We start from the raw sequence: 27,391 nt of genomic DNA, 5'->3' as shown, positions 1-27,391 counted from the left end.
TAAGAATTTTTTAACATAACCCCACAATTGACATTTTGAATCCAAACGTCGTTCGAATTTGAGAGACTCTACTGTATAACAAATTTATTTTGACATTAATTTGGTTTCAACAGTTTTTGCACACCTCTGCATTAAATATTTAAAAACAATTATTGGAATAATCCTACATGAATATCAGGAAATTTTTATTTTTCCACCCGATTTGGGTAATTCTGATCCTTCGAGCCATTTCGAAATTTCTTTGGTTTATAAAAAAAAGCATCAAGATGCATAAGAATGGAGATTCTTCCCCCACTCCTCGTCTAAAGGAAGATCGTAGGGAATTTTTGGGCAAGTGGACAGTGAGAGCGAAGAGAGGTGAATCTCCTAAGAGCATGTCACAACATAGTATGTTAGTCACTCTCTCATTCTCCGCATAAACCACACATTCATGAGAGCCAAAGAGAACAATGACCTCCTCCCCATCGCCGTCGCTCTGGAGTCACTCTCTTGATGCTTCTGTTTTGTTGCTCTTGTCGAGTCACTTATCATGCTTATGCTTCACTGTCTCCCCTCTTGATAATCATTCTGTCCCTTTCGCACCCTCCCCCACAAATCATTTGCCATCTCACTCACACTCTCTACCCCTCCAACCCTCAGTTCCAACTTTACGGCTGGAAAAACGGTCAATACACACAAAATGCTCTCACCCATGAGCATTTCATCTGTATTAACTTTGGACTTATTTCGATTGACCTCTTTCGCTCTCTTTCCCACCAATATGCCAAAGTCACTCTTTTGTATTACAAAACCATCACACAATTGCATGTCATGAGTGCCAACAACTCCATGGATTCATTTCAGTCCAAGAGGGATTGTGATCTCTTTTATTTTTATTATTTTTTTATATTCAAACTTATTATCTGCCTGAAAGCCATCCTTTTGCTACATCTTTTTACAATTCTTCCAAAATTATTAAATTCAATTCAAAAAGTTCATTAGAAACTGTTAAAAAATGCTATGGACAATATCTTCTTTAAAAAAAAAATGACCACGGAATTCTACGAAAGAAGCAGACCGTCCAAGAGGAAGAGAGGAAGTTAAAAGAAATCAAGTCTTTTTGACAGTAGCGTACCTAGGACGAAGCGAAGAGGGTAGTCGCCTTGAGTGACACTTAAACCATTGATGTACAGGAAAAAAACAACAGAAACACAAAGTTGTAAAGCATATGCTGTATGTTGCAAATGTCGCAGGTTCGCATCCTCTTAAGGTCATCAGACATGAAAAGGGGAAATCCTTCTCTTGAACATTTTTTAGTACATGTCTGTTTTAGTACAGTCTCCATCGTTTAGTAAAAATAGGTAAAGGGTAGGGTGAAAGGAACACCTATTGACACTTTAAGAAGTCTTGTCAGGACCTATTGATACCCTATACAGATTATAATCTGTACCATTTGGAATACGAAATTTGAACACCTAAGCCTTTTCAGAAACAGTAGACTATAAGGAAAAAACGTCATATTATTTATATTTTATTAGATACTTTAAAAAAAAAATCAAGATTTTGACAAAAGTGTCAATAGCGGTTCCCTGTCGAAGAGGTGTTCCTTCGACCCTAAGCTTAGAAAAAAACGATTTTTTCCAAACAATATATGGGAACCGGACATTCGTCGGGGAATTTGGAGTTACTCCAGGAAAAACATCAACTCTTCTCAGAGCTTTCGGCTCGGTCTCCAAGCCTTCATCAGTGACTGGAGCAAAGAGAGAGCCCATTTTATTCACTGAACAACAATTTTTTGTGCAACATTCTACACACTTACTCGAGTCTAAAAGGGGAATCTCCTGGGTATTGTCAACATTTCATGTCCGATGGTCATTCATTGTATTGTCTACGTCAGTTTTTCCATAATGATTTTTTCCAAAGCTTTCGGCTCGGACTATAAGCCTTCCAAGATGAAAGCTTTGAGAAAAACGTCTTTTTCCAAGCTGCCCCATGCCCAAACGTTCACCGGTTCTCTATTATTTAAGTTTTCTCTTTTTCCTCTGCCGTTGCGCATTCATGACTATGTATGTTTTTTTTTAGGTAGGGACATTTGGTTGTACTGAATCTGCCAAGGACGAAAGCTTTTCTGCCGTTTTGCTTTTGGAGGCTTGTGCTTCCGGTAGTAAATTCATTTGAATATATCGAAAGAAACTCAATGAAAGAAATTACAGTTCAAATTTTGCATTAATTGGTTACAAAGATCAATAACTGTAAGCAGATATGTCCTTTGGCCATAAGTCATGCCTCCACTCTATGTAGGTTTCATTGGGATAGAGGGTGCTACAGTGTGTGCTGGTTTCTGTCACGAATGTTTGGCGGTTTTAGAACACGACAAGGACTGGGGAAAACAGTCGGGACAGCAACCAATAAATAAGAAAGTCGGTAATGCAGAAAAACATGAGAAGAATCATGTACTAAAAAATTTTCACGAGAAAGATTCCTCCCTTTTCATTGGAATAGCGCCATACAGCAACCATCATTACACTTGATTCTCCTAGAACTGACTGAATAAGACCTATAGCCCCTGGGAGACAAACAGCCTAGGTACGCCACTGTTTTCTCTTTGCGTTTTTCGGTTTTCCCAACATTTCTGCGTAGAAGAATCTCGCGGAAGGATTCATGGCAAATTCTCTAGAGATTTCTGATGAAATCTCACGAGATCTCTTCCTCAATGTATGGTATACCTTCAATTTGTGGTTTGAGAGATTTGCCGAGAGACAATCACCTCACCAGAGATTGGCGCAACAAGAGCATTTCGCAATTGCTACACTGACTTTTGTTGAGGTTTTTGAAAATAGAAGAGATAGAGAAACATAGAGATGTTGAATTCCCTTTTTGCCTAACTGACCAATCAATAACACTCCCTCCGTACTTTGCCAACAACTTCAAATGCACCATAAAACGGTTCTTGGTGTAAAATCCAACTCACATACAAGAAAAAGACACTCTTTTTGCCTTCCTATCCGCATACATTTCGCTCCAATCCTCATCGCTTCTCAAACTTTCCCGCCACTTTCACAGCAATTCAACTATGACGATAATATTGAGGGAGTCTCCTCACCATGAGATTTTGTTAAACAAAAATTGTCGCTCTGATTGTGTTCCAATGGAAATGCATTTGAGGCAATTTAAAAAATATACATACAACCAACTTAATTCATGGAAAGAACCCACGAGGAGAAATAATAAAATCTATGAAAAGCTACGACACATTAGAAGTTAAAACTGAGAAACTTTAAGCCGATACACATATCATATAGTGAAGACAGAAACACATTAACCTACAGACGGGCTTCAAACCTAAGGCTTATGGCTTACTTTGGAGGTCTTCGGGAACTAGGCTACCAATTCAAATCCTTTTTGTCACTGTTTTTCTCAAATTTACGCCATTTTACTCAGACTAATTTATGTTTATTGGTCTTAATTATCGCATTAGACCGAATTTTAAAAGATGGTGGACGATTTTAGTAACTTAACTGAATAAGGACAAAATACATAAAATGTGAATTGAGTTACGAAGGGAACATTCTTAGTCGTAAATTGCGAAAGGCTTTTCAGCCAAAAATGTTGAGAATCAAAGAGTCTCAATGAACTTTCCTCCCATAGAAGCGGACTCTCTTAGCAAAACCTCATCTTCTGAGTATTAAAAGCAGTGATAAGTTTGTATGAGCTTATGGAAGTTGTGATTCTTTTATTACAAATTCGATATGAAGATGATTTTTATAAGTAAAGTGAAGTATGTACCGTCCATGGAGGTACGATCCTTTTCCCAAGATAAAGTGATTATTTTTTTGAAAATTATTCGTCGTTTTAATTTAATTATCTCTTGCAAAATGTGTTCCATGTTTCCAGTAACGAATGCAAGAAAAACAGTAAAAAGCAAAGAATCATTTTTAAATTTCAATGGGTTGACGATCGAACTTTCAGGGATTTTCAGTGGAGGTCTTGCAGGAAATCTGCGACGAGACCAAAGCACATTCAATAGCGCATAGAGGAGTAAGTACTTCATAAGAGAACGCACAGTGACTTTCTTCATGGCGCATGTGTGTTGCTCACATGAAGTATAAGGATAATTGTAAATTTTACAGTAGGCCTTTTAAAATTGTCATTAGAGTAGATTAGATAGTAGCTGTGTTCGTGTAAACGGGTCCAAGTCGGAATCGGAAGGTTTTCAGATGGGTGTTGGACTGCGCCAGGGGTGTGTTCTATCACCATTGTTGTTCATAATATACATGGACAAGATTATGGAACGCAGTCGGGGGCGGAATGCGATTCGTATTGGGGATTTCAGGGTGAGCCATCTTCTCTTCACAGATGATTTGGTTCTTTTTCGGATCTTCCGAAGAAAAGCTTCAGCGCGCACTTGATCGATTTTTTAAATGTTTGTGCCCAAACAAGTATGAAGATGAACGACAGAAAGTCGGAGGAATGGTGGTTTATCGACAGCCTGTGAAATGTACCATACATGTTGATGGAAAAGCATTGACAGAGGTAAAGAAGTTCAAGTATCTCGGGGTGTTATTCACGTGTGATGGTAGGTTTCACACCGAACTATCGTCGCGAATCGGTCAAGCTTCTGCAGTAATGAGGGAGCTTGGCGGAAGCATGGTGAGGAAGGCCGAGCTCAGCCGTTCGGCTAAGTTATCGGTTTTCAAAGCTGTATTTATTCCTATTCTCACCTATGGTCATTAGATTTGGGTAATGACCAAAAGTATAAGATCGCGAGTGCAAGCTGCCAAGATGAGGTACCTTCGGGCGGTTATGGGAATCACTCGTCGAGATCGAGTGAGGAATGTAGCCATTCGTGAGGAACTAAGAGTCGAGGAGCTGCTTCTTCGAGTCGAGAGATCACAACTTCGATAGTGTATGGACATGTTCAGCGCATGGATAGAAAAAGATTCCCCAGAAAAGCTATTCAAGTCATTTTGAGAAGGCGTCGACCTCGAGGCAGACCTAGGACAAGGTGGCTGAATCAAATTCAGAATCTTGCCTTGGAACGTCTTGGGATCAAACCCGAACATCTTCCTGAAGTAGCGGAGGATCGACAAGCGTGGGCTGCTAATTTGGATATCATAGGCCCGCCACCCCAATAGGAATAAGCGGTTGAAAATGAATGAATGAATGAATGAATGTAGATTAGATAAGATTAGATATTGGGGGCGACGAGCAGCATCAATACAAGAGCCTTCTAGTTCCATTCTCGGCTCCTCCTTCAGCAGTAGCCTCTCACCCAGGCCTCAGTTCGCCGTTACTATAGCTAGTCTTCCGGATGAATTCCATTAGGTGCCAACATTTTGAATTGTTGGCATTCTAACATAAGATGGAGATACAACTTTCAAATACGAGGTCAATCTGCAGCACTTGACCGAATTGAATCATTGCAATACCTGTGATTATGAAAGAATCACAACTAATAGCAAAACACCCGAGTTCATGAGCAGAAGATGCCTTCGCATCAACCTCATCTCATCACTGTACCTCACTCCCCAACTTCATCTTTGACTATGTTCTGGACAAGAATTGAAGGTATTTCATCCGGGATGGTTCCAGGGGAGATATTTCAATGAGGAAGAAGAGTCGGAGGTGGGACAAAATAGACACAAATACATGGGAAAAAGCACCAAAAAGACATCCAAGAAGATTGCTTAGAAAAGAAAAGAACCACAAGATAGCGGAATTGAATTGATTTCACCATAAATCTTGTGTAAGTTGCTTCTGCGTTGTCGTATCTTCTTCAACCTCTCATTCGTCTCTGTTTTTTTTTTTTTACTTCTTATTACCTTCACAGGTAACAAACAAAACATTAAAAATCTCTCTCTTTCTCCCTCTTTCTCCTTTTCTAATCCATATTATAGCCAAAGAGAAGATGATGAAGAAAATATAAGAAGGCATTTGGAATAACATACACTCTTCTTTCTACCTTTTTGCCTTGATGATCTCCTCTCTTCTTGTAGCCTTGCTTCATCCACTGAAGAAAGACACGGTGAGGAAATACCATCTCAAAAGACACAACAAAAAGTGCAGAAAAAGCAACAAAAAGAAGAGAGACTGTGTAGCATAAAAGGCATGAACAAAAAAGAAAATTGACCAGTATATCAATTGAGAGGAAATGCCATTGAAATTCGAAATTTGCAATGTTCTCTTGTGTTAATTCTAACCTAAAAGAATTTTATGCATTCATATCATAATATTCTTTTAAGTTAGAATATAATGCGACTTGATTGTAATTAGGTGTGATTCCTTCTAATCTCACCCATTTTTATTAAAGAACCTTTTTATCCATTTAAAAATAATTGTTCAAAAATTTTGCAAAAGTGAAGAAAATAACAAAAAAAAATTAGTTGCTTGGATCAACAATTATCGTAACTTACTCATTACCAAAACCAGCAATTTATAACTGTTGGCATAGGTCATAAAGCACTTTTGACAATTCTTGATCAAAACGACAAAAAAGACAACAATAAAAAATACTATACTGTTTGCTAAAAATATATTTTTTAAAGGGCCAAAAAGTTTAAAAAATAATTTAATATATTAGGTGAGATTCTTAACAATCTCACCTACTATAATCCTACCAAAATTTCATGTTCTCCGATCGGGCCCAAACTTTGCCAAAATGTGTTTCTCCACTTCCTGATCACGAATATGGGTGGTTAAGTTATGTTCCCAACCCAGAGCTTAATAGCTCTAAAGAGCTATTAAGTTTCAATATTTTTTTTAAAGCATTGATAATTTTGAATAATTTTTTCAAATGAGGCAACAGACTTTTGACGAATCAAAAATGATCACCTTTTGGAAAACAATTATTTTTGATATGAAATAAAATTATTATTGTTTTTTTGAAAAATATATACAAGATCTACGGCTTGCAGGGAAATCACTTGCAAAAAGAAAATTTTGAAAAAGTAATTTTTTCTATTATTTTTTCACTTGTTTTTTCAAATATACATTAGGCAATAAACTATTGACATCCATTGTATTATCCAAAAAAGGCTGTCGAAAATTAGGTCCCAACGGCTGAGTTTTTTTGTAAATGAAAATTTCAGAAAATATAGTTTAAATATGGTACAGAACTTAAATTAAAATTTAGTATGTATTTAAGTATTATGTATGTACCTTTGTAATTATTTCGAACTATCTCTATCTACATATTTTATATTGTATAGTCCTACATGTTACTTTCTGTATCCTGGGCATGAACCAATAAACTTATTATTATTATTATTATTATTATATATGTTGAAAAAAATTAGAGAAAATATGGTGTTTTTTTTTAAGTCTTTTTGACCCACGTAACCCCTTAAAGGAATACGGAAAAATATAAAGTGTTCAAAGCCAGAATGTGTGCGAAGCCTGAAAGACTTCCCCTATTCTCAATGGCAATAATAGTTTATTTAATTCTTTTAAGGTAAGTATATAATGTTCTGTAAATACTTTTTTTTCCAAACTTACAACTTTTTTTTTAGTACAGAGAGAGTATTTTATTTCTAAACATTACTTTGAAAAAAAAAAAGTTTTGTCAAATTAATAAGAAAAGTTTGTTAACTCGACGACCAAGTGGATCTTGTTTAAAGTTTGTCAAAAGGATGTTTTTCCAAGTCGAATGTGAGAAGAAGTTTTGTCAAATTGACAGAAAAGTTTGTCAAAAGGATCTTTTTTCATAAAGAATACTAAAAAAAATTAACAAATCAACGGTCCACCATATTTTGTTAAAAGTTAGTTAAAAGAATTTTTTCCAAGTAAAATGTGAGGAAAACTTTTGTCAAATCGATAAGAACAGTCTGTCAAAAGGATGTTCTTCTATATGAGACGCTCAGAGCAGAAGTGGTCTCCTTTGTATGCATTTCCCTATTTAAAAAAAAGTTCACTTCTGCTGTGAGTGTCTCTTATAAAACGTGGAAAAACATTGGTAAACTTGCGGTCAACTAGTTTTTGTTAAAAGTTTGTCAAAATGATGTTTTCCAAGTAAAATTTGAGAAGAAGTTTTGTCAAATTGGTATACTTACATCTTTTTGACAAAATTTTAACAAGATCCATTTGTTCGCTTCACAAAACGTTAGAGTACACTGAGAAAAAAAGAGGGTGCGATTAACATTTTTTCCTCATAACTTTAACACTTTTTAAGTGTAAAAATATATCAACATTTTTTAATGTTAATTTTACACCTTTTTAAGGGTAAAATTAACATGAAAAAGGGTAACTTTAACTCCCAATACACCTAAATAGGGTAATATTTACACCGATTTTGGATCAATACTGCAAGGTAAAATTAACGTTTCCGGAATATTGTTTTAACTTTTTCGGATTTCTTTCAGTGTACGTATGTATAAAAGAACGGGTTTAAAGCACAGCTTTTATTTCGAGAAAGAATCGAATTAAAATACCTTCGTTTAAATAGTCCTTAATGGCTGTCAAATCTAGAGGCCATAAGAGGGCCTTTAAACTCTATATCTCATCCCGAAATAAAAACCCCAAACCGGACTTTATCTTGTTACAAAGTTGTCTTACTTTTGGCATATTCAATTCTTCAGATTTTTCTTGATTTCTTTCTTTGATTTTTCAGATAAATATTGAAAATCCTGGAAAATGCCTGGTGTCAAAATGAATTGTTCAGAATTTACATTACCTCTGTTGTATCCAGAACCCCCTTTAGAATACATTAAGCATATTTTGAGACATTCTTAAATCTTTAAATTTCCAATCTTCTACGGTAAAGTTTCGCTAATTCGGCTCTCTTAAGATGGGACTACTTTTTCATTTGGGCAGCAGTTAAATTTTAAAGAAGTTTGTTGACATTTTTCTAATTTGATTATGATTATCAAATGAAGCAAATATGCTAAAAATTTTCCATGGCTTATCTTAATTTTGATGTGATTTTGCATTACTAAGGGATTTTCATGAAATTTACAATATATATAAGTAGGTAAACTTAATATGTGTATGCAGATGAATAAAAAATCGTTGCATTTCAAAAAGTTTGTTGCCCGAATTTTTGTCTAATTCAGGTGACATTTCAGTCCCAAATGCATGAATTTGATCAAGTCAGATTTTATGTTTTAGCCAGGACACACTGGGTGTAAACACAAGTAGATTTTGATTCTCCAATAGTGTCTTGGATAAAAGGTAAATGGAACTCTATTTGCACAAAAAGACGTTGATGTTCGAAGAATTTAAATTTAATTTCGAATTTTCATACTAAATTTTCGGACAAGGTGGGGAAAATTTATCAAATATCACACTAAAAAGCTGGCAAAAGAGTTACTCAGTGATTATGGAGTGATTAAGTAATGGGACAAGAACAGTAAGCGTCGTTATTCTGTGTTATTCCTCACAACAATATGAAGACCGTCATATTTTGACACTTGAGCACTTCGAAATTCGAACAGGATGTATCTCGGCCACCTGGCTAAATTACCAAGAAGTAAGAAAGTCTCTTTTTTGGATCTTCAAATAGATTTTCGAATTTTTCAAGAACTACTTCTGTACGGAAAGAGTCTTTCCGTACAGAAGTAGATCTTGAAAAATTCGAAAATCTATTTGAAGATCCAAAAAAGAGACTTTCTTACTTCTCAATACTTTCGCAAGGTGGCGGAAGTTACATCCTGTTCGAATTTCGAAGTGCTCAAGTGTCAAAATGTGACGGTCTTCACATTGTTGTGAGGAAAAACACAAAGCAACGACGTTTATTGTTTATGTCCCATTATTTAATCACTCCATAATCACTGAGTAACTCTTTTGCCGGCTTTTTAGTGTGATATTTGATAAAATTTCCCCAACTTGTTCGAAAATTTAGTATGAAAATTCGAAATTGAATTTGAATTCTTCGAACTTCAACGACTTTTTGTGCAAATAGAGTTCCATTTACCTTTCATCCAAGACACTATTGGAGAATCAAAATCTACTTGTGATCGGGCTCAGTAACTCTTTTGCAGGCTTTTTAGTGTGATATTTGATAAGTTTTTTCCCACCTTGTTCGAAAATTTAGTATGAAAATTCGAAATTGATTTTGAATTCTTCGAACTTCAACGACTTTCTGTGCAAATAGAGTTCCATTTACCTTTTATCCAAGACACTATTGGAGAATCAAAATCTACTTCTGTTTGGGTTCAGTAATATTTTATATTTTAGGCAAGCTTTCGCAGATGATGGAGGAAATTTATCTCAGTACCGAACCATTAGCGGAGATTACCCGAGACTCACTCATGTAACATGTTAACCAAGCATATATATTTCAGAAAAATTCATCGCATTTAGCTTCTTTCTCCTTCATCAAGACCTTCAAATTCCATTAAGAAGTTATGGAAAATATTTAGCAGCACAGGCAAAAAAAAGAAGTAAGAAGAGTGAAAAAGCGTGCCAATGAGAAATCCTTCCGGTAATGTCGAATGCCAGTGAAACATAATTTTTTTATGTGATTTTGAAACAATACCAAGGAGGAAGTTTAGTGCCAAAAAATGTCAAATACAGTGTTTAACATCAACCAGAAAAAAAATAATCATTGGTAATTTTTACACGTCACTATTTTTTCTTCAGTATCTCTTTTTTTTTTTGGTGAAATATGACGCAAAAATTATCTGCTTTCGAGTTAGATTAATTAAGAGTAAAAGGGAGTGAAAGAGGGAGTGGGAAAGAGACAGAAGCAAAATACAATGGCACTCTAAAGCACTGGAAAAGAAACACTAAATTCTCCAAGGTAAAATTCCACGCTTCATATTATTCTGAGTGCTTTGTGGCATAACTTTTTTTTTTGGGCATTGTGAAAATACTATATGTAGGTATGTATGAAAACCCTCAGACACACCTAACCTGAGCAAATCCTCAATATTACCTGTCATATTGACCCTTGAACCAAATGTCATCCCCTTGATCAATAGAAAAAACAGAAATAATACGAAGCCCTTTAAATGATATAATTTTATAATTTCCCAGAACTTTTTTTTCTTGCAAATATTTCTAAAAAATTCAAATGCCACTTCTTCCTCATTCTTTCTCATTTCTTCTCGCACATTTATGCTTCTCATTTCTCTTCCATGCCCATCAATTAATCAACATTTTATCAGCCAAAATACATAACGCAAATTTCAGCTTGACTCTGGCGTAATTTCAGAGATTGCGCCAAAAAAAAAACACTCCACACTTGAATCATAAGAATTAAAGACCAGAGAAAAATTGTAGCGCAATGGAAATCATTCTCACAATTCTCATAGCACCAATGGAAATTTAACAAAAAAAAAACTCTGAATCTCACAAATCTCAATTAATCTACCAAAGTATTGTATTACTGGAGGAAGAAGAAATCTCGTATCAGGCTATTTGGGATCAGAATCTCGTTTCACCATCAAAAGTCCAATAAATTGCACAGAGGATAGTTCAGAATAGAGCTTTTTCCAAGCCAACAAGTTGGAAGATTAAACGTAAAAACTAAATCTGACCAAAAGTGTGGCAATTTTCATGTCATTTAGGGGAATCTGGGGCAAATTGTGACAAGGCGACAATATCAAAATTCGATATCTTTCAAAATAAAAAAGAGACCAAATTTTTTTTTACCGCAAATATCGATTATAAACATCCTTAAACGCGTTCAAAGTTTTAACGGTTTAAGCAGTTTGAGTCCTTAATTGCCTTAATTAAAATAAATAATCAAAAAATTTTTATAATCCAAAATTTGTGCATCATGGCTCCGGCACACCTTTTAGATCAGGAAAATTTCATGAAGTCGAAATTCGAATTCCTTTCTTTCTCACATGCTTTGAATATGTCTATCTCATTCTCTTGTACTCTTCTTCTTCTTTTAAACATCACTCCAAATTCAATTTAGATCAATCGAATTTGATATGCGAAAGAATGAGATAGTCATATGCAAAACATGTGAGAAAGAAAGGGATCCGAAGTTTGACTTCATGAAATTTGCCTGATCTAAAAGGTGTACCGGAGGCATTATAAAAGAATTCCAGAATAATTTAGATCCGTTAAATACGTATTTATTCTCGTATTTATATTTCAAAAAACTTTTATAAATGACATCACTCGGTGTAAAATCGCAAAAAATTCACTTCAAAAGTGACATTTAAACAGCATGTCAAATGAGGCTATTTTGATTCGAAATTGTGCTTTCGAATTAATTACACTGATCTTTCTCATGATGTCTTCTTGTCTAATTTTCAGGGCCCGTATCCTCCACTTTGTGAGAGAAGATTTTACGCAAGTTTCTCTCCGTGACATTTTCTCCTATTTATCCCACCTGCCCGCTCTCCGTATCCACGAAAATCGGAGAGAATCAGGTGAGATTTTCGTGTGGAACTCCTTGTGGAAATCGTTTTTTGACATTCCGCGCGCTGTTTTTGATCGCAAAAAAACTGAATACTGAAGTAATTATAAATTGAATTAATGAATAAACAATTAAATAACATTGTTATAAGCTTTGATTTATTCGTCGTGACTCCTCTTAACACTTAAATGACTACAACGGCATTTCATGCCAAAATTCTCTTTTTAATATTTTACTCAGGGGCCCATCAAGCCTAATAAAAAGTGAAGATATTTTTTCAGTTTTCCTTGTAAAAATTTTGCAGATATTGCACCGCGACTTAAACAAATTTGCTCCTAGTTCTTGCATTATTTCGGCGAACATTATGAAATATGTATTTTTAGATAGCTTTTAATGTACGATTTCGCAATATATCAGACTGATAAGTAAATTCTCTTTAGGAAAAAACTTGCCAATAGTCTTCAGTGCCTTTATGCAAAAACGTATGGAAAAATGAAATGTCGAACGAGAGGCCCCTGATTTTACTACAATAAAAAAACTTAAAAAAAAGGTCCTTTGCATTTTCACCAATTCAATTATAAATACGTATTTATACGTATAAAGATTTTCTCATTTTCTTGTAGTTTTGTATAAATTTTCTGAAAATTGTCAAATAATGCTAAAGTGAATTTTCAGATATTTTTGTAACAAAAAACCAGTTTCCATTGAATTTTTCTTTTTTATTTTAGCAATTTGACAAGGATTATTGGATTCATATAAATATATATTCCTGTAAAATTTAAAAATTCTAGTTTATAATTTGCGCTTCTTTTGAAAATAGTAAGTAAAATTCCAACAGAAATTCGGAAAAGAAATAAAGGTGTAAAGTTAATTTTCACCTTATTTTTCTCTGCAATATTATTCTGCAACAATTCTTACTTACTTTTTCAATATTTTCATATTTTCTTATATTTTTTGTAATTTTTCGAACCAATTTTCAAGTGACGACGCATATTAAAGTGTTAAGAGGTTACGAGTTTTCCCCAAGAAAAGTTTTCTTAGTCACTAATTTGGTGTTGTTTTCGGATTTGACGAGTACTTTTGTAACATTTTTGCAATACTTGAGAACCTCGACAAATATTCATGATATTTTCGCAATGTTTGATAAATAATTCGCACTTCCGCTATTTTAATGGCAGTTTGAGGATTTTTTGATTTTTCGATTATTACAGAATTAGATATAGAATTTTATTCCCTTTCAGAATCCGGTTTTATCTCTATAAAAACATACAAAGATCGTTGAACATTTTAAATTTAGAAGATACTGATGTGATAAACATCACTCTCGAGTAAAATTCAAAATTGATATGTTTTTTTTTAAAGGATAATATAGATGCGAATATCAAGAATCTCATTCAATAATTTTTTTTCTAATTTAAGGAAGAACACGTAACTACACCATTTTTAAATATTTGTTCAATTATTGTTATCCATTTGTTAATTTTATAATAACTTGTATTATTTTGCTGCTTAAAATATTTGTTTTGTTGGTTCTTGAAATCTAACAATTTCAACTTACTAAAAAAGAACCTTTGCCCGATAAACTCTCTATAAATTATGCGATCTTTTTTTTCAGTTTTACTTAAAACAAAAAATAAGAGTTTTAATCAGTTCACAGCCAAGTAAACTGCTAAAAATCTGTTCAATTCCGTATTTATTAAGAATATAAATAAGTTAATCAAAGATCTAATAATTAAATGCCTACAACCGTTTTCTTATTTACGAGAGCTGAAACAAAATAATATTAAAATAATAAACAATTTGGAAAATGATTGGTATTAAAATCAAACAATTAGAAAAATAATAAGAGATAATAAGAAAAAAGTTCGAAATTCCTGCCCAGTTTATTAAGAAAAAAACTTCATTAAAATTTATTATAAATATACGGAAATTGTGTTTATTAAGGGAAATAATCATTTAAAAACCATTTAAAACTTAAAAAACGCGATATTTTAATTAATTTGCTTATTTTCTTTGTAAATTAATCAAACTCTCACCGGGAATACCACTCGAGAATTCTCCCCGGTTTTTTTTATGAGAAAATTTCCAATCAAAAATTCCGTAGATACCGAATAGGCGAGTTCCACACGGAGAGTTGGCTTTTCCCACAAAATCAAACTCTCACATCTGGAGGATATGGCCCCAGTGCACAAAATATTAAGCCGTTGGGCCTGATTTTCGAACGCCTTTTTCGAAAAAATTACTTTGCTGTATTCACGATTACTCAGAATAAATTCATTGAAATGCAAAAAATTAAATATTTACATATCTGAAGTTAACCGAAATCCACCCGAAAAAAGGTTTGTGTCTTGGCTGACGCGAAAGGCTATAAGCCGACAAATGGTTTGTGTCTTGGGTAACCAAAAAGACGCATATCCCAAAAATGGTGGGTGCCTTGGCTAATGAATAGGACTTTCCGTTATGTGAAAAAAACGGGAATTTTTGTGTAAGATTCTCCCAAAAAAAAAACGAATTGCAATTTTTTAAGAGATAGTTTTATGTTAAAGAGAATGAAGTCCTTGTTGTCCTTGATATTTCCTTGAATTTTCATCAACATCGCAATAAAACTGTGCGCTAAATTTGTCACAGAATAGAATGTTCTGCAAGACTTTTCATTTTAGCCGAGACATGTTTGGAAGTAATAACAGGCGACTGAAAAATTTTATTCAAGAAACAAATCACTGGGAGAGATTTTCCAAGACACACAGTGAGGTTTATTTTAATTATCCTCGTTTAGAAGCCGGGTTTAAGCCCATTTAAATGGAGTTATTTAGAAATACACTTCACTGTTCCATGCGCCGATCACGGAAAATCTCCTACCGTGTTTCATTACTGTAATATAATGTAACGCTAATCTGTTATAATCCCCCAGATGTGTCTCGGCTTAAAAAGAATGCCCGCCATGAATTCCGTTTTAATCCAATTCTTTAATATTTTATTTTATTGTTGAATATACTGTTTAAATATTTCTTACACCTTCTGGGAGTTCAAGAAAGAATGGAATGTCCGTTTTGTCACATATTTTTTTTTTTTTAGATAGATAGATAAATTTATTCATCAACAATGCTTTTGAAGTACAGTTTCGTTTAACTGGCCCTTTTTTTTGCCCTTGGTTCCCCAACCTTCTTTTATGAAGGCTCGGAAACCTAATTACACATACAAAGCCGTTTTCTTAAAATTTTTTAGGACAGATTAAAAAATAATGATCCTGTAATTTTAACTGCTCGAACTCCAAGAGAGAGCAGTTTTACCAATCGTGTTTTTTTTTCAACTTCTCTCCATCCTGGCTGCCAAACGGTAAGAGATATTGACTTCCGGTCTTCGGTGACCCACCCACAAGCCAACGTTCTCTATCTAACTAACTTACCCAAATTACCCCCCCCCCTTTATCCCCTCCAAAAACATGTTTTTTTTGACTGTGCAAAAAATTGGCGATTTCCTTCATTTTTGAATATGTTTTGGAGGCAATCCAGCTGAACATTTCGTCCTTCGACACCTATCACGGTAAAAATCGCCATTTTGAATTATTCAAGGTCAAAGTTCAACCACTCTGGAGGGCCTAATTTTCAACGGATTTGGTTAAATTTGGACTTTTTTGAAAGGTCTTTAAATTCTGAATCAGACTGCATCGGTCGTAAACGGTGATGGATCGGAAAAGTAATGAAAAAGTAAAGTTTTTCAATTTTTTGACCCATATAAAATTCAAACGGTAAGAGATATCAAGTTCCGGTCTTCGATGACCCCTTTTCAAATGACATTATCTCGAACCTAACCTCTTTAGTTTTTCCCTTTCCCCTTTCGTGCGTTCCCTAACCCCCAAAAATAGGCAAAAAATGAGGTTTTTCTAACTTTGCAAAAAATTGGCCCTGGCGATTTCGTTCATTTTTGGAAATGTTTTGGAGGTAGTCCAACTGAACATTTCGTCCTTAGACACCTATCACTGGAAAAATCGCCATCTTGAATTATTCAAGTTCAAAAGCATAGGGTAAGTGTACCAAATTTCGGCATAGTTGCATGCAAGCGCCAAAGTCTCAAGTTTGAAATTTAATATTTTTTATACAAATTGATTTTTTTTTATTCCTTCTACTTAAGGAGTGTTGCTTAGAACCTTGTATGTAGACAGTTTATCGTCTTTATTTACTCTAAAATCATTCTTAATACATTTTAAAATGAATAAAAATATAGACATAGCTTTGGTGCCCTATTTCAGCCACCTTCATTCTCATAGTTCCTTGCCCTTCAGGAATACTTCCAATGCCTTTTTCACGTCATCTCGTTTGTCAAAGCTACATTTTTTGTTATTCTTTTGCATTGTATAATCTCCAGAGTATGTAAAAACTAAAAATTCATGGAAATTCGAGGAACAAAAAAGGTGGAAATTGACCGGACTCTTTCTCTGATGTGTATTAACCGATTTCAATGAGCTTTTTTTTTTTGTTGGTCTTCTGTACTCAAACTATTTAAAATAGAAGATAACCACTGATAAGTCCATTAGGGGAATTCTGTAATTTTCGTGACATTGTCACGCGTGAGTTCGAAACCTGACAATGCCAATCGAACTTTTTTTTGTCATATCATATGAGTTCGAAATGCAATTAACTGATTTTTTTAAGGCAAAAAACAAACGAGCAGTAAAAAATTCTAAATGGGCAGTAAAAAATTAAAAATGAGCAGTAAATATCTAATTATGGTCAGTAAAAAACTTAAATCTTTAAAAAAAATGGGCCCAATTTATATATTTAACATTTAAAATAGTTCCATATTAGAGTGAAAAGCCTTTTATTTTCCCTTTGCCAAAATTTGGACGATAATATCACTGTTTCAAATTTTTTTGTTACTGATCAATTTTAACTTTTTACTGCTCATTTATTCAATGCCATTTTTTAATGAAATCCCTTTACTTGATGATTTTATGAAAATACAGTACGTCTTGGTTGATTTGATTAACAAAATTCATTGTCATTTGAATTGCCAGAAATCTCAAATATGTGACTTCTGACAATGCCACGTGAGCTGAAATGGCAATGTCACGGCTATAGAATCGCATTTTCGAAAAATCTCTCCTAAGATATTCGAACCCAATTTGTCATAATGGCATTGCCATAGCGTTACAGAATTCCTCTCCAGGTAAGCTTAAGGTAGCAGAGAGATTCTTTACATGTAACCTCAAGGTTCTTGCAAGTTCTTGTTATTGCAGGAAGGAATAGAATGTCCTTGTCACATTATGCCCTAAGTTCCCCTACTTTCCTTTTAATTTTTTTATCTGTTATTGTTGTGGACAGAACTCCATCTGACGGAAATTTTATGAATAAATATTTTTTGGCATTGTAATTTAGGCCCTTCCGGCATTTTGTCTTTTCGTTTTGTGACTTTAATGGCGAGACACGCGTGACGACGACGACTATAGAATTTTGGTTATTTTCTCGAGTAAGTTGTAAAAATGGTGTAAAATTATGTTATCTATTGAATCTAAGAGGGTATTTCTTTTCTTTGCGATATATTGATTAAATAGAGACAGACGGATTTATTAGATATTTTAGGTGATATCCAGAACAAGATTGAAGTCTTATTAGGTAAAGACAAAGACGATTTATTTAGTAATTAGGACGACTTTTAATAAGTTTACTTATTAGCTCTACTAGATCTGCTGTAAGACGACGACAAAATAAAGAGAATTTATAAAAAAAAATACAGTCCACTCGATTTGACGACGACCACAACAGTTATCTTTTTCATTTCCCTTTCCAAAAATTTAAAATGTAGAATTTGAACATTGAAAAAATAAAAATGACACTCACCTGGATACCATGCCCGCCGGGTCCTTGCTGACTGATGTGCAACTGCTGCGTTTGCTTCATCTGTAGTGTTCCCTGGGGCCCTTGGGGTCCTGCCACTCCTGGTCCCGATGGTGGCCTCGGGGGCCCCGTCGCTTGAGGTCCCTGACCCGGACCACCTCTCGGTGCCCCCATGAATCCCGGTCCAGGACTTCCGTGATTGGACATACTGCCCGGAGATCCATAGGGGGAGTACTGTTGCTGCTGGCCGGGTTGTTTGTAGGCCCCACCAGGGCCCCCTGTACCCATTTTACCAGCTGCATTTGGCATCTGTGCCATTCGCTTGAGATCAAACTCATTCTGGGCATACATCATCTCCTGCTTAACCATATCCGGACTTGGGTATGTACCCCCGGGTGGTCCCTGCCCTCCCGGTGGGCCATTCTTGTGAAAATTCCCACCGCCACCGCCGCCTGATATAAAATCACCCGCCCCGAAGGGTCCAAAGGTGTCACTGTAGTTTGGTCTCTGCTGGCCCCCATTTGGTGCTCCGCCACCCGTTCCCCCTCCACCACCACCTTGTCCCTGACCCGGCCTCGGGAATCCCATTCCCATGGCATTCTTGTGCTGATGCTGCTCAGCCATGTGCTTAAGTGTCTGAGCAGCCGGACTGAGTTCTGACATACCACCCCCATTTCCACCAGCTCCTCCTCCTCCTCCTCCCCCTCCCCCGAATCCCCTCTTGCCCATACTTTGGTTATCACTGAACGTGGAGCCAGGGAACTGTGTCATGGGACTCCCGGCACCCTTCATCATCCCACCATTGCCCTCCATCAGACTGTGCTGAATTGCATCCCCCTTGAGGGAGCCCTCCTCTGTCTTTATCTCCACCTGGGGCTTCTCCTCGAAGTCCAACAGCTCCGGATGGAAGTCCGAGAGATCCGAGATGAGCTCCTTGAATGTATCACTCTCGTCATTTGTGTCATCTCCAATGAGATCTGACAGTCCCGGGAAGTGGCCATTGGCAGCTGCATCTTTTTCCAATGCCGCAGCACACTGTTCCAGATCGGCAAAATCATGGTCCGGCTCCTGTTTGCACTCAACCAAGTTACCCAGGTCGTGCATCTGCGATGGTTGGGGACTCTTCTGACCGCCGCCGCCGCCATTGGCTGACCCATTTGTCTGCGTCGTCTGGCCCTGCTGTGGTTGCTGTGTCTGGGCCCCATTGTTTGCCCCACCACCCCCACCACCCGCATGACCACCATCGCTCTTCACCGATGTGTTGGTCAGCGCTTTAACTGTCACGTTCGTGCTGATCTGCTGGGGCTGCGAATTTGCCGCGGACGTGGTGAACTCTAGTTGCTGAACAATCTCCACTGAGAACTTTGTGAGGTTTTCCGAGCCGTTGTGCTGAAGTTTCACAGGAGGCTCGTAGCTATCTGGACCAGCTTCAACTTCGTCAGATGGTCTCTTGAGGAATTTCTGTTGCTGTTTTTTTTTTTTGGCAAGGACAAAACCAAAAGGAAAAATACATTTATGATCATGCCAGTAGGGACACTTTTATTGGGATTTTTGCATCTTTTCGTAGAATTAATTTAAAGAAATTTAATTTAAAGAAATAATTTCTTTATTTTTTGAATTTATTATTATAATTTAATTTAATTTTTAAATTAAATAAATTAAAATTTTTAAATTAAATTAATTTAATTTATTGAAAAACTAATTTAAAGAAAACAGTTTCATTTCGAAATTTCGAATTATAAACTTTTCGAAGAATGTTGACAGCTAATTTTCGAACTTCGAACTTTGTGCCAAACCCACCCGGCAAATTCTGCAGAAATTCGTCAGATTTGAAAATGTAACTGCCGAAAATTCTGCAGAATTTTGTTCTAAAGGTGGATCCGAGTGTTGTATGAAAATTCTGCAGAATTTTCTGCAGAAACAGTTTTAAAATCAGTTGTAATTCACAAAAAACCTAAAAAACAAATATTCTGTGTATTTTCCTTAAACATTGCTTATTCGAATATATTTATACTTCATGGAACTGGATGACTTTCATTTCGAAATTTCAAATTAATTATTTCAAATAAACTTTTCTAAAATGTCCAAAAAAAAAATTGACACTCGATTTTCGAACTACATCGAAATTTTTGCAGCCGTTTACCTCACCATCTTCGTGTTAAACTTTTCAGGAAATGAATAATAAACAGGATAAACAGGTTTAAAATCGGTTGTAATTTGCTACAAACCCAAAAAAGCAAGTATTCTGTGGATTTTTTCTCGACATTGCTTATTCATCGTAATGCTCCTTAATTTGAGAAAAGAAAACTATGGAAAAGCGGGGGACTATTGATGACACAGTGTAAATGAAACATATACAGCTAATTTTCTCTTACTCTCTCTCTATCTCTCTTAACTTTTTGTATCATCTTCAGCATCTCTCGCCAAAAATAAACACAATTCTCGCCAAATCTATAATTAAGAGATGTGTTTGGCAGGCCCAAAGCCAGGTGAATTTTGATTGGAAGGATTGAACATTCATACCTTCTCATGAAATCAAATTAATTTACCTACAATTTTCTCTAAATTTGGTATTTTGTTTAAAACTAACCATTAAAAATTATAATTTAGTGAACACGGGATTCTGATTGGAGGTTTAGTAAAGTTTAAATTTTAACGCGTAAACTTACATAAAAACCGTTAGAAGTTCGAAATTTTGAATTAAAGATGACTGAATGATACAAAAGAATAACTTCATTCTGAAGAAAATCAAAACGTACTGCAAAACGTCTCTTCTGTGAGAGTATTGAATCTACCATGGAGACGGCAAGGATCAAAAAGGTCTTTGCTGGTAAATCCCAAGGTTTAGATCGTACTCTCAGAAAACCGGATGGGAACTTTTGCAAAAATAACTCAGAATCGATAAATTTGCTAATTGAGACGCACTTTCCTGATAGCACTCTCTCTATTAATTCTGAGAATGTGGTAAAGGAGTATAGTGCGGCTGATCATAATTGGCAAATTGCTAAAGATATCGTTTCTGAGGATAAAATACTTTGGGCTTTTAAAAGTTTTAAGCCGTTTAAATCAGCGGGAATAGATGGCATCTTTCCTGCCTTATTTCAAAGAATTACGTATAGTAAAAAACTTTTCCTGGAGCTGTTAAGGGATATTTATACAGCCTGTCTTGCTTTAGGTTACATCCCTAGTTTATGGCAAGAAGCCAAAGTTGTGTTCATTCCCAAGCCTGGAAAAGCAGATTATAGTGAAGTTAAATCATATAGACCTATAAGTCTCACGTCCTTTCTGCTTAAAACCTTAGAAAGGATCTGTGAGAGATTTCTTAAGGAAAATATTTTAAAAACTAATCCACTGCATCCTAGTCAACACGCGTACAGATCGGGCAGATCCGTAGAAACCGCGTTACATAGTGTAGTGGGTAGAATTGAAAAGGCCTTGTCCTATGGTGAACTATCATTAGGAGCATTCTTAGATATTGAGGGTGCTTTCGACAGAGTAGGCCATGATATTATAAATAAAGCAGCTGAAAGAAAGGGTATACCTGAAACAGTTAGAAGATGGCTATCTGCTCTTCTAACTAACAGGAAAATAAGCGTTACAGTTGGAGATCAAACGGTTAATGCCTCTATTCATAGAGGCTGTCCACAGGGAGGGGTATTATCACCCCTTTTGTGGAGCTTAGCCGTTGAAGATCTCCTTGAAACGCTTAATGATAATTATTTTTTCACAGTTGGATACGCTGATGATATCACAATTGTTTTGTGCGGTATCGATTACGAAACAATTTGTGGTAGAATGCAAGCGGCGTTCCGACATGTTGAAGAATGGTGTCTAGGCACTGGTTTAAGTGTCAACCCAAAGAAAACCAATTTGGTACTTTTCACGCGTAAAAGGAAAGTTAAAATAACTAAAAAACCTATCTTATTTAATAATGAAATCGATCTTAAGAATGAAGTCAAATATTTAGGCTTGATCCTTGACAAGAAGCTTATTTGGAATAAACATTTGGACGAAAAAATTGACAAGGCATTTCGCAGTTTTTGGCAGTGCAGATCAATTATAGGAAAAACCTGGGGTCTATCACCAAGAATGGTGTATTTTATATATACCGTGATGATCAGGCCTATTGTGACGTATGGAGCTGTAATTTGGTGGCCTAGGGTGAATTTGCAATGCGTCAAAGATACTCTAACCAGATTTCAGAGACATATTTGCATCGCAATCACGGGTGCTATAAGATCGACTCCAACAGCTGCTTTAGAGATACTATTAGGTTTACCGCCTCTTCCACTTTTCATTGAAATGGAAGCTGCAAAGGGGGCTTTAAGATTACGCGATCTCGATTTGTGGACACTGAAAGGCAGTGTTGTAGGGCACTGTTTGGCCTTGAAAGAGATATCTAACAAATATCCTTTTCTAGAAATGCCTAGTGACTCTACATCACCAGAGTGTTTCGCTGAGATCCCAAACTGTGCTTTATTTTTAAATACAGAAAATTCCTTTCTCTTTAATGCACTGTTATCAGTAGCAGGTGAAGATGACATTAAAATCTTCACTGACGGGTCAGTGCAAGGGGAGAGAGCTGGAGTAGGTTTATTTCGATTAGATACAGGTGATGAATTTTATTTTTCTATGGGAAGGTTCACAACAGTTTTCTTGGCAGAAGTCGGAGCTATTCTGATTGCAACGAATATGTTAGTGAACGAAAATCCCACAGGAAAAAATATTTATTTTATCTCTGATAGCAAAAAGGCACTTTCTTCGCCATATCAGGGTATTATAACATCTAAAATTGTTAAGGAGATCAGGGCTAATCTTTGTAGATTAGCAGAGAATAATAATATTATTCTTCTGTGGTGTCCTGGTCATAACAATATTCTAGGAAATGAAATAGCAGATAAACTCGCAAAGATTGGTGTATATCAGGACTTTACAGGCCCTGAACCAGTCTTGGGAGTTGAGAAAGAATTACGGAAAGATTACTTCCAATATATTACAGGATTAGAGCATACAGCACTTTGGAATAACGTAAAAGGCTGTAGTTTCGCGAAATCCGTAATAGATGGATTAGATTTAAATAGATCTCAACTCTTGTTAAATTTTAACAGGGGGAATTTGAGGGTTATTATAGGAATTTACACAGGACACTGGCTAAATTCACATCTTGCAAAGTTGGGTGTAGACGTTACCTCAGCTTGCAGGGGCTGTGGAGAGAGTCTGGAAACAGTAGAACACATTTTATGTTATTGTTCCAAATTCTCAAGCCAGAGAATTCAGATCTTTAAGAAAGAAGTGCTGACACTGGGGGATATCAAAAGAGCGGCAGCTCAGGATATTCTGCAGTTCAGCCAAGTTTTAAAAGAATTGGAGTAAGGTTTGTTGGGTAGACATAAGGGGCTCAAATAGAGCCTAGGTGTCTGCAGCCCACAGATCGTACCATGCTCCCTATACAATCTAATCTAATCTTCTGTAATAAACTATTCGAAATTTACCGGAAGCCTAAAGTGCAAGTTCACGTACACGCCGCTTAAGTCTTGATTGTTCTGCTATTTCGAATTTCGGTATTCTTGACACTTCAATAGTCAACAATATCAACAACAGTGTGTAAACTTTTGCTGCAAAAAGTGAATTTTTGTGTAGTTTTGTGGAATTTCAGGATAGCAGAACGTTGGAACTGCAATTTCCTTGAAATAAATGTCCTTTTCATGAACTTGTTCACTTTTGTGTATCTCGTATACATTCGAGCTTTGAATTGGTTTACAGGTAAGTTCTCAGTTCGAATCGGTACAGAAAAAAAATCAACCGGAGAGAGCTCTCAAATCGGGAAGGTTATTACTGAACGCGAGGAATGAGTACAAATTTTTTTGTGTAGAAAACGTAAAATAAAATAGTGCAAATATCGAAAAAAAAACATTACTAAGGTGGTTTGACATTTGTCAAAAATTTCGAATTTTCGAATACATGGCAAAGCGTCCCAGCTTTGCGGAATGTTCGAATTCACGAGATGGAACTTTCCGTGAGTGATCTTTTTGCGTGGTTTTTCGCCCAAATAAGTTTATTTTCCGTTTACTTTTTAAATTTAGGTTAGTCAATTGATAAATAGGCCCTATAGAGTTATTTGATTGGGTGCAAGCACAAGTATAGAGTTTGATTCTCCAATAGTGTCTTGGATAAAAGGTAAATGGACCTGTATTTGCATAAAAAGTTGTTGATGTTCGAAGAATTCAAATTCAATTTCGAATTTTCATACTAAATTTTCGAACAAGGTGGGGAACGTGGGGAAAATATCTGAAGCATCAGACCAAAAAACTCACAAGAGTTATACAGTGATTATGGAGTTATTAAATAATGGGACATGAACATCAGTAATAAGTGTCGTTGCTTTGTGATTTTCCTCACAAAATGAAGACCTACACATATTGACGCTTGAGCACTTCGAAATTCGAAAAAGATGTAATTCATCAACCTTGCGGAATTATCAAGAAGTAAGAATGTCTCATTTTAGGCTTTTAAAATACAGTAGTCTTCTAAATTCAAACGTTCGAAAATGTCAAATTTTTTTTTAAGATATGACCAAATTGTTCAAAACGTTTTGTAGACCTGATGAAGGGTACATCGGATTCCCGAAATGTTGTAGCGAATAAAAATTGAAAGAAGCGCAAAAAGGTCTTTATCCGTTTTTATCAGATAGTGCTACTTGTGAATGGTAAGGGCCTCGACAGACCTGAGGATTAGCCGAGAGACGGCTTAGCGTAATTGTATTCGAAATAATGATTAAACTACATTTCCATGATTTTCCACTAACTAAGTTGTCTATCGACTTAAGTCGTAAGTGTGCCTAACTGTGTTATCACACTTGCACATTAAAATTTTAATATTATTCACATTAATTGTCGCTGGTGAGAGTCCAAATGTGTAATTTGTGTGTTTGAATCATTTTATATTCAAAATTTGATCTATTTGTTGATAAAAAGGTAGACTTGGCCCGCAAAATTTGATATAAATTTATTTATAGCATTAATGCGAAAAATTAATGCGATTTTCTCTTTAATTTTTTAATGTGAAAAATATTTATGCTTTAGGTAAATTTAAACTTATTTTTGCAGGCCATGTCCACTTCTTTATCAATAAATAGAAAAACCCCAAATATTAAGTGACTCAAAGACACAAATAACATATTTGGACGCTCACAAGCGACAATTAATGTGAATCACATTAAAATTTTAATGTGCAAGTGTGATAACGCCGTAAAGCATAAGACTATCTTCAAAACATATTCGAAAATGAAAAAAAAACCACTGGAACCATTTTCGAGGAAAACCATTACTAAACATGGTTTTGGAGTGATTAGACAATTTTTGTCAGCGCTCATGCGGCAAATACGTGAAGTATCATTGAATTTTTACCAGATTTTCGAATTATCTTAGATAGGATTTATTCCCTTCCAGAGCTTACTTCATAATTTTCATTAATTGCACCCATGTATTGTGCAATTTCTCAAATCCATCCCTGTCATGGATTTATTTTTCTTGTACGAAAATACACTTATCAACACTAAATACGACGATCACCGAGAGAGAACCAATGAGACGATAAAGCTCAATATCGAGCAAGACAGAAGGCAGACGAAAAAAAAACCTTTATGGAAAACAGAATCACGCCAAAAACACACACAAAATATTAATTACATACTTTTTTTCTTTACTGAGATTCTTTTTTCCACTCCAAAAATCGTTCATCACATGAGAAAAACCAACGCAGTTACTTTTTTTTTCGGGAGAGAAAAATCACGAGCTCATGAAAATAAACAAGTGCCATTTCCGAGGATCACTCTATATGGAGGGTTTAAAAAAAAAGTGCCACAAGACTTTAAAGATGCCAGACACTTTTTTTCGTACATCATTTTATAAATTCTTTTTTTGGCTTCAGAGAAATTTTTGATATAGAGTCTTTCAGAAGAATTGTTTTTCAATTCATTCGGGGAAAATAGTCTTATACACAAAATTGCCAAAATAGAAATAAAGTTATTTGTATGATTCACAATCAACAACAATTCGAGAGAAATCATTCTCATTTTAATTCAGTTTATAATTATTTTTGGAAAATCTATAGATAGACGATTATTTATAGTTCTCAGAGCTTTAAGAAAATCAGTGATATATTTTGCAATCGATTGACAAAAGCGGTAAAAATTAGCGGTTTTCCATTTTTTCAATCGATTTTCTTTTTTTTTGTCGAAGATTAATTTTCTATTATTATATTTTAGCTTTCATTTAATTATTCTGTTTTTTTTTTTTTTTTTAATTTTTTCGACCATTGACCTGTTGGGTAATAGCGATTGGCCAATGTTTTCGTTTGATGCCAATCCGTTATTACATTTGGTAATTTTCATTTAGAAATAAAAGTTAATTTTAGTATTTCTCTTCAAAAAAAAAATTAAAAACAAACTAATTTAGAGTCCGGAAAACCTTCTTAAAACTTGATAAAAAACTTTTTAAAAAAAAATTGATTATCGAAGTCCAAATTTTCAAAGTTTTCCCAGATTCCGCGTTGTCCGAAATTTCAAACTTTAAAATTTAAAATTTAAGTTTTTAAACTTAAATTTTTGTTAACGAAATGCATCTTTTTACTAAGTTACACGTCAAAGTAAACGAAAACGTGTAGTAGACTTACTATTTTAGCGATTTTAGCTAAGGCACACTTGGGATGATTATAATAAAGAGCAAGAAGATATTATCTCATAAGCGAACCACTGGAGAAGATATTTTTACTAGGAAAACTTTCTAAATTGATTTATAATGGCTTATGCCCAACGCACAATACTTTTTGTTTGTAAACATGTTTTCAAAATTTTCTATGAGAGAGAGCGAGAAAACTATATCTACATTTCATTCACTCTCATAGGAAATTTTGAATACATGTTTACAAAAAAAATTATTGTGTGCTGGGCATTAAAGAAAAATGAGAAAATCTATATTTACAATTTTTATAATAACACTAAACTAGTTCTATTTTTAATATTCCTAATAAAAATTCAAATATTTAAATCATTAAAAAAACTTTTATATCAGGATTAGATGGAAAGCCCGCGAACTAGCTATGAAAAGAACACTGCACAATACTTCTACAATTATTTTTTTCTTAAGTATAACATGATTTAAATAAAATGCGGAGTGTTATAAGGGTTTCAGATCTAAGGCTTAGCCACATGGCTTAAATTTTCTTAAGTCATGATTTTTTTTGGAAAAAAATAACTTAGGATTGGATT

General features: G+C 35.0%; 1 protein-coding gene across 3 annotated transcripts in view; it reads right to left on the bottom strand.

Moving 5' to 3' along the window:
- LOC129803635 (neurogenic protein mastermind) overlaps positions 1 to 27,391 on the bottom strand; it is a 123,079-nt gene that overhangs the window by 7,805 nt on the left and 87,883 nt on the right. For all 3 annotated transcript variants that reach the window (XM_055850345.1, XM_055850346.1, XM_055850347.1), the window contains one exon: positions 18,127 to 19,590. In XM_055850345.1, the coding sequence (XP_055706320.1) occupies positions 18,127 to 19,590 (1,464 nt within the window). The remainder of the gene's footprint in view (positions 1 to 18,126; positions 19,591 to 27,391) is intronic.

The sequence above is a fragment of the Phlebotomus papatasi genome, chromosome 2 (assembly GCF_024763615.1).
Source record: "Phlebotomus papatasi isolate M1 chromosome 2, Ppap_2.1, whole genome shotgun sequence".
Lineage (NCBI taxonomy): Eukaryota > Metazoa > Arthropoda > Insecta > Diptera > Psychodidae > Phlebotomus > Phlebotomus papatasi.
Note: the sequence above shows the minus strand (reverse complement) of the source record. Positions and strands in the feature narration are given on the sequence as shown.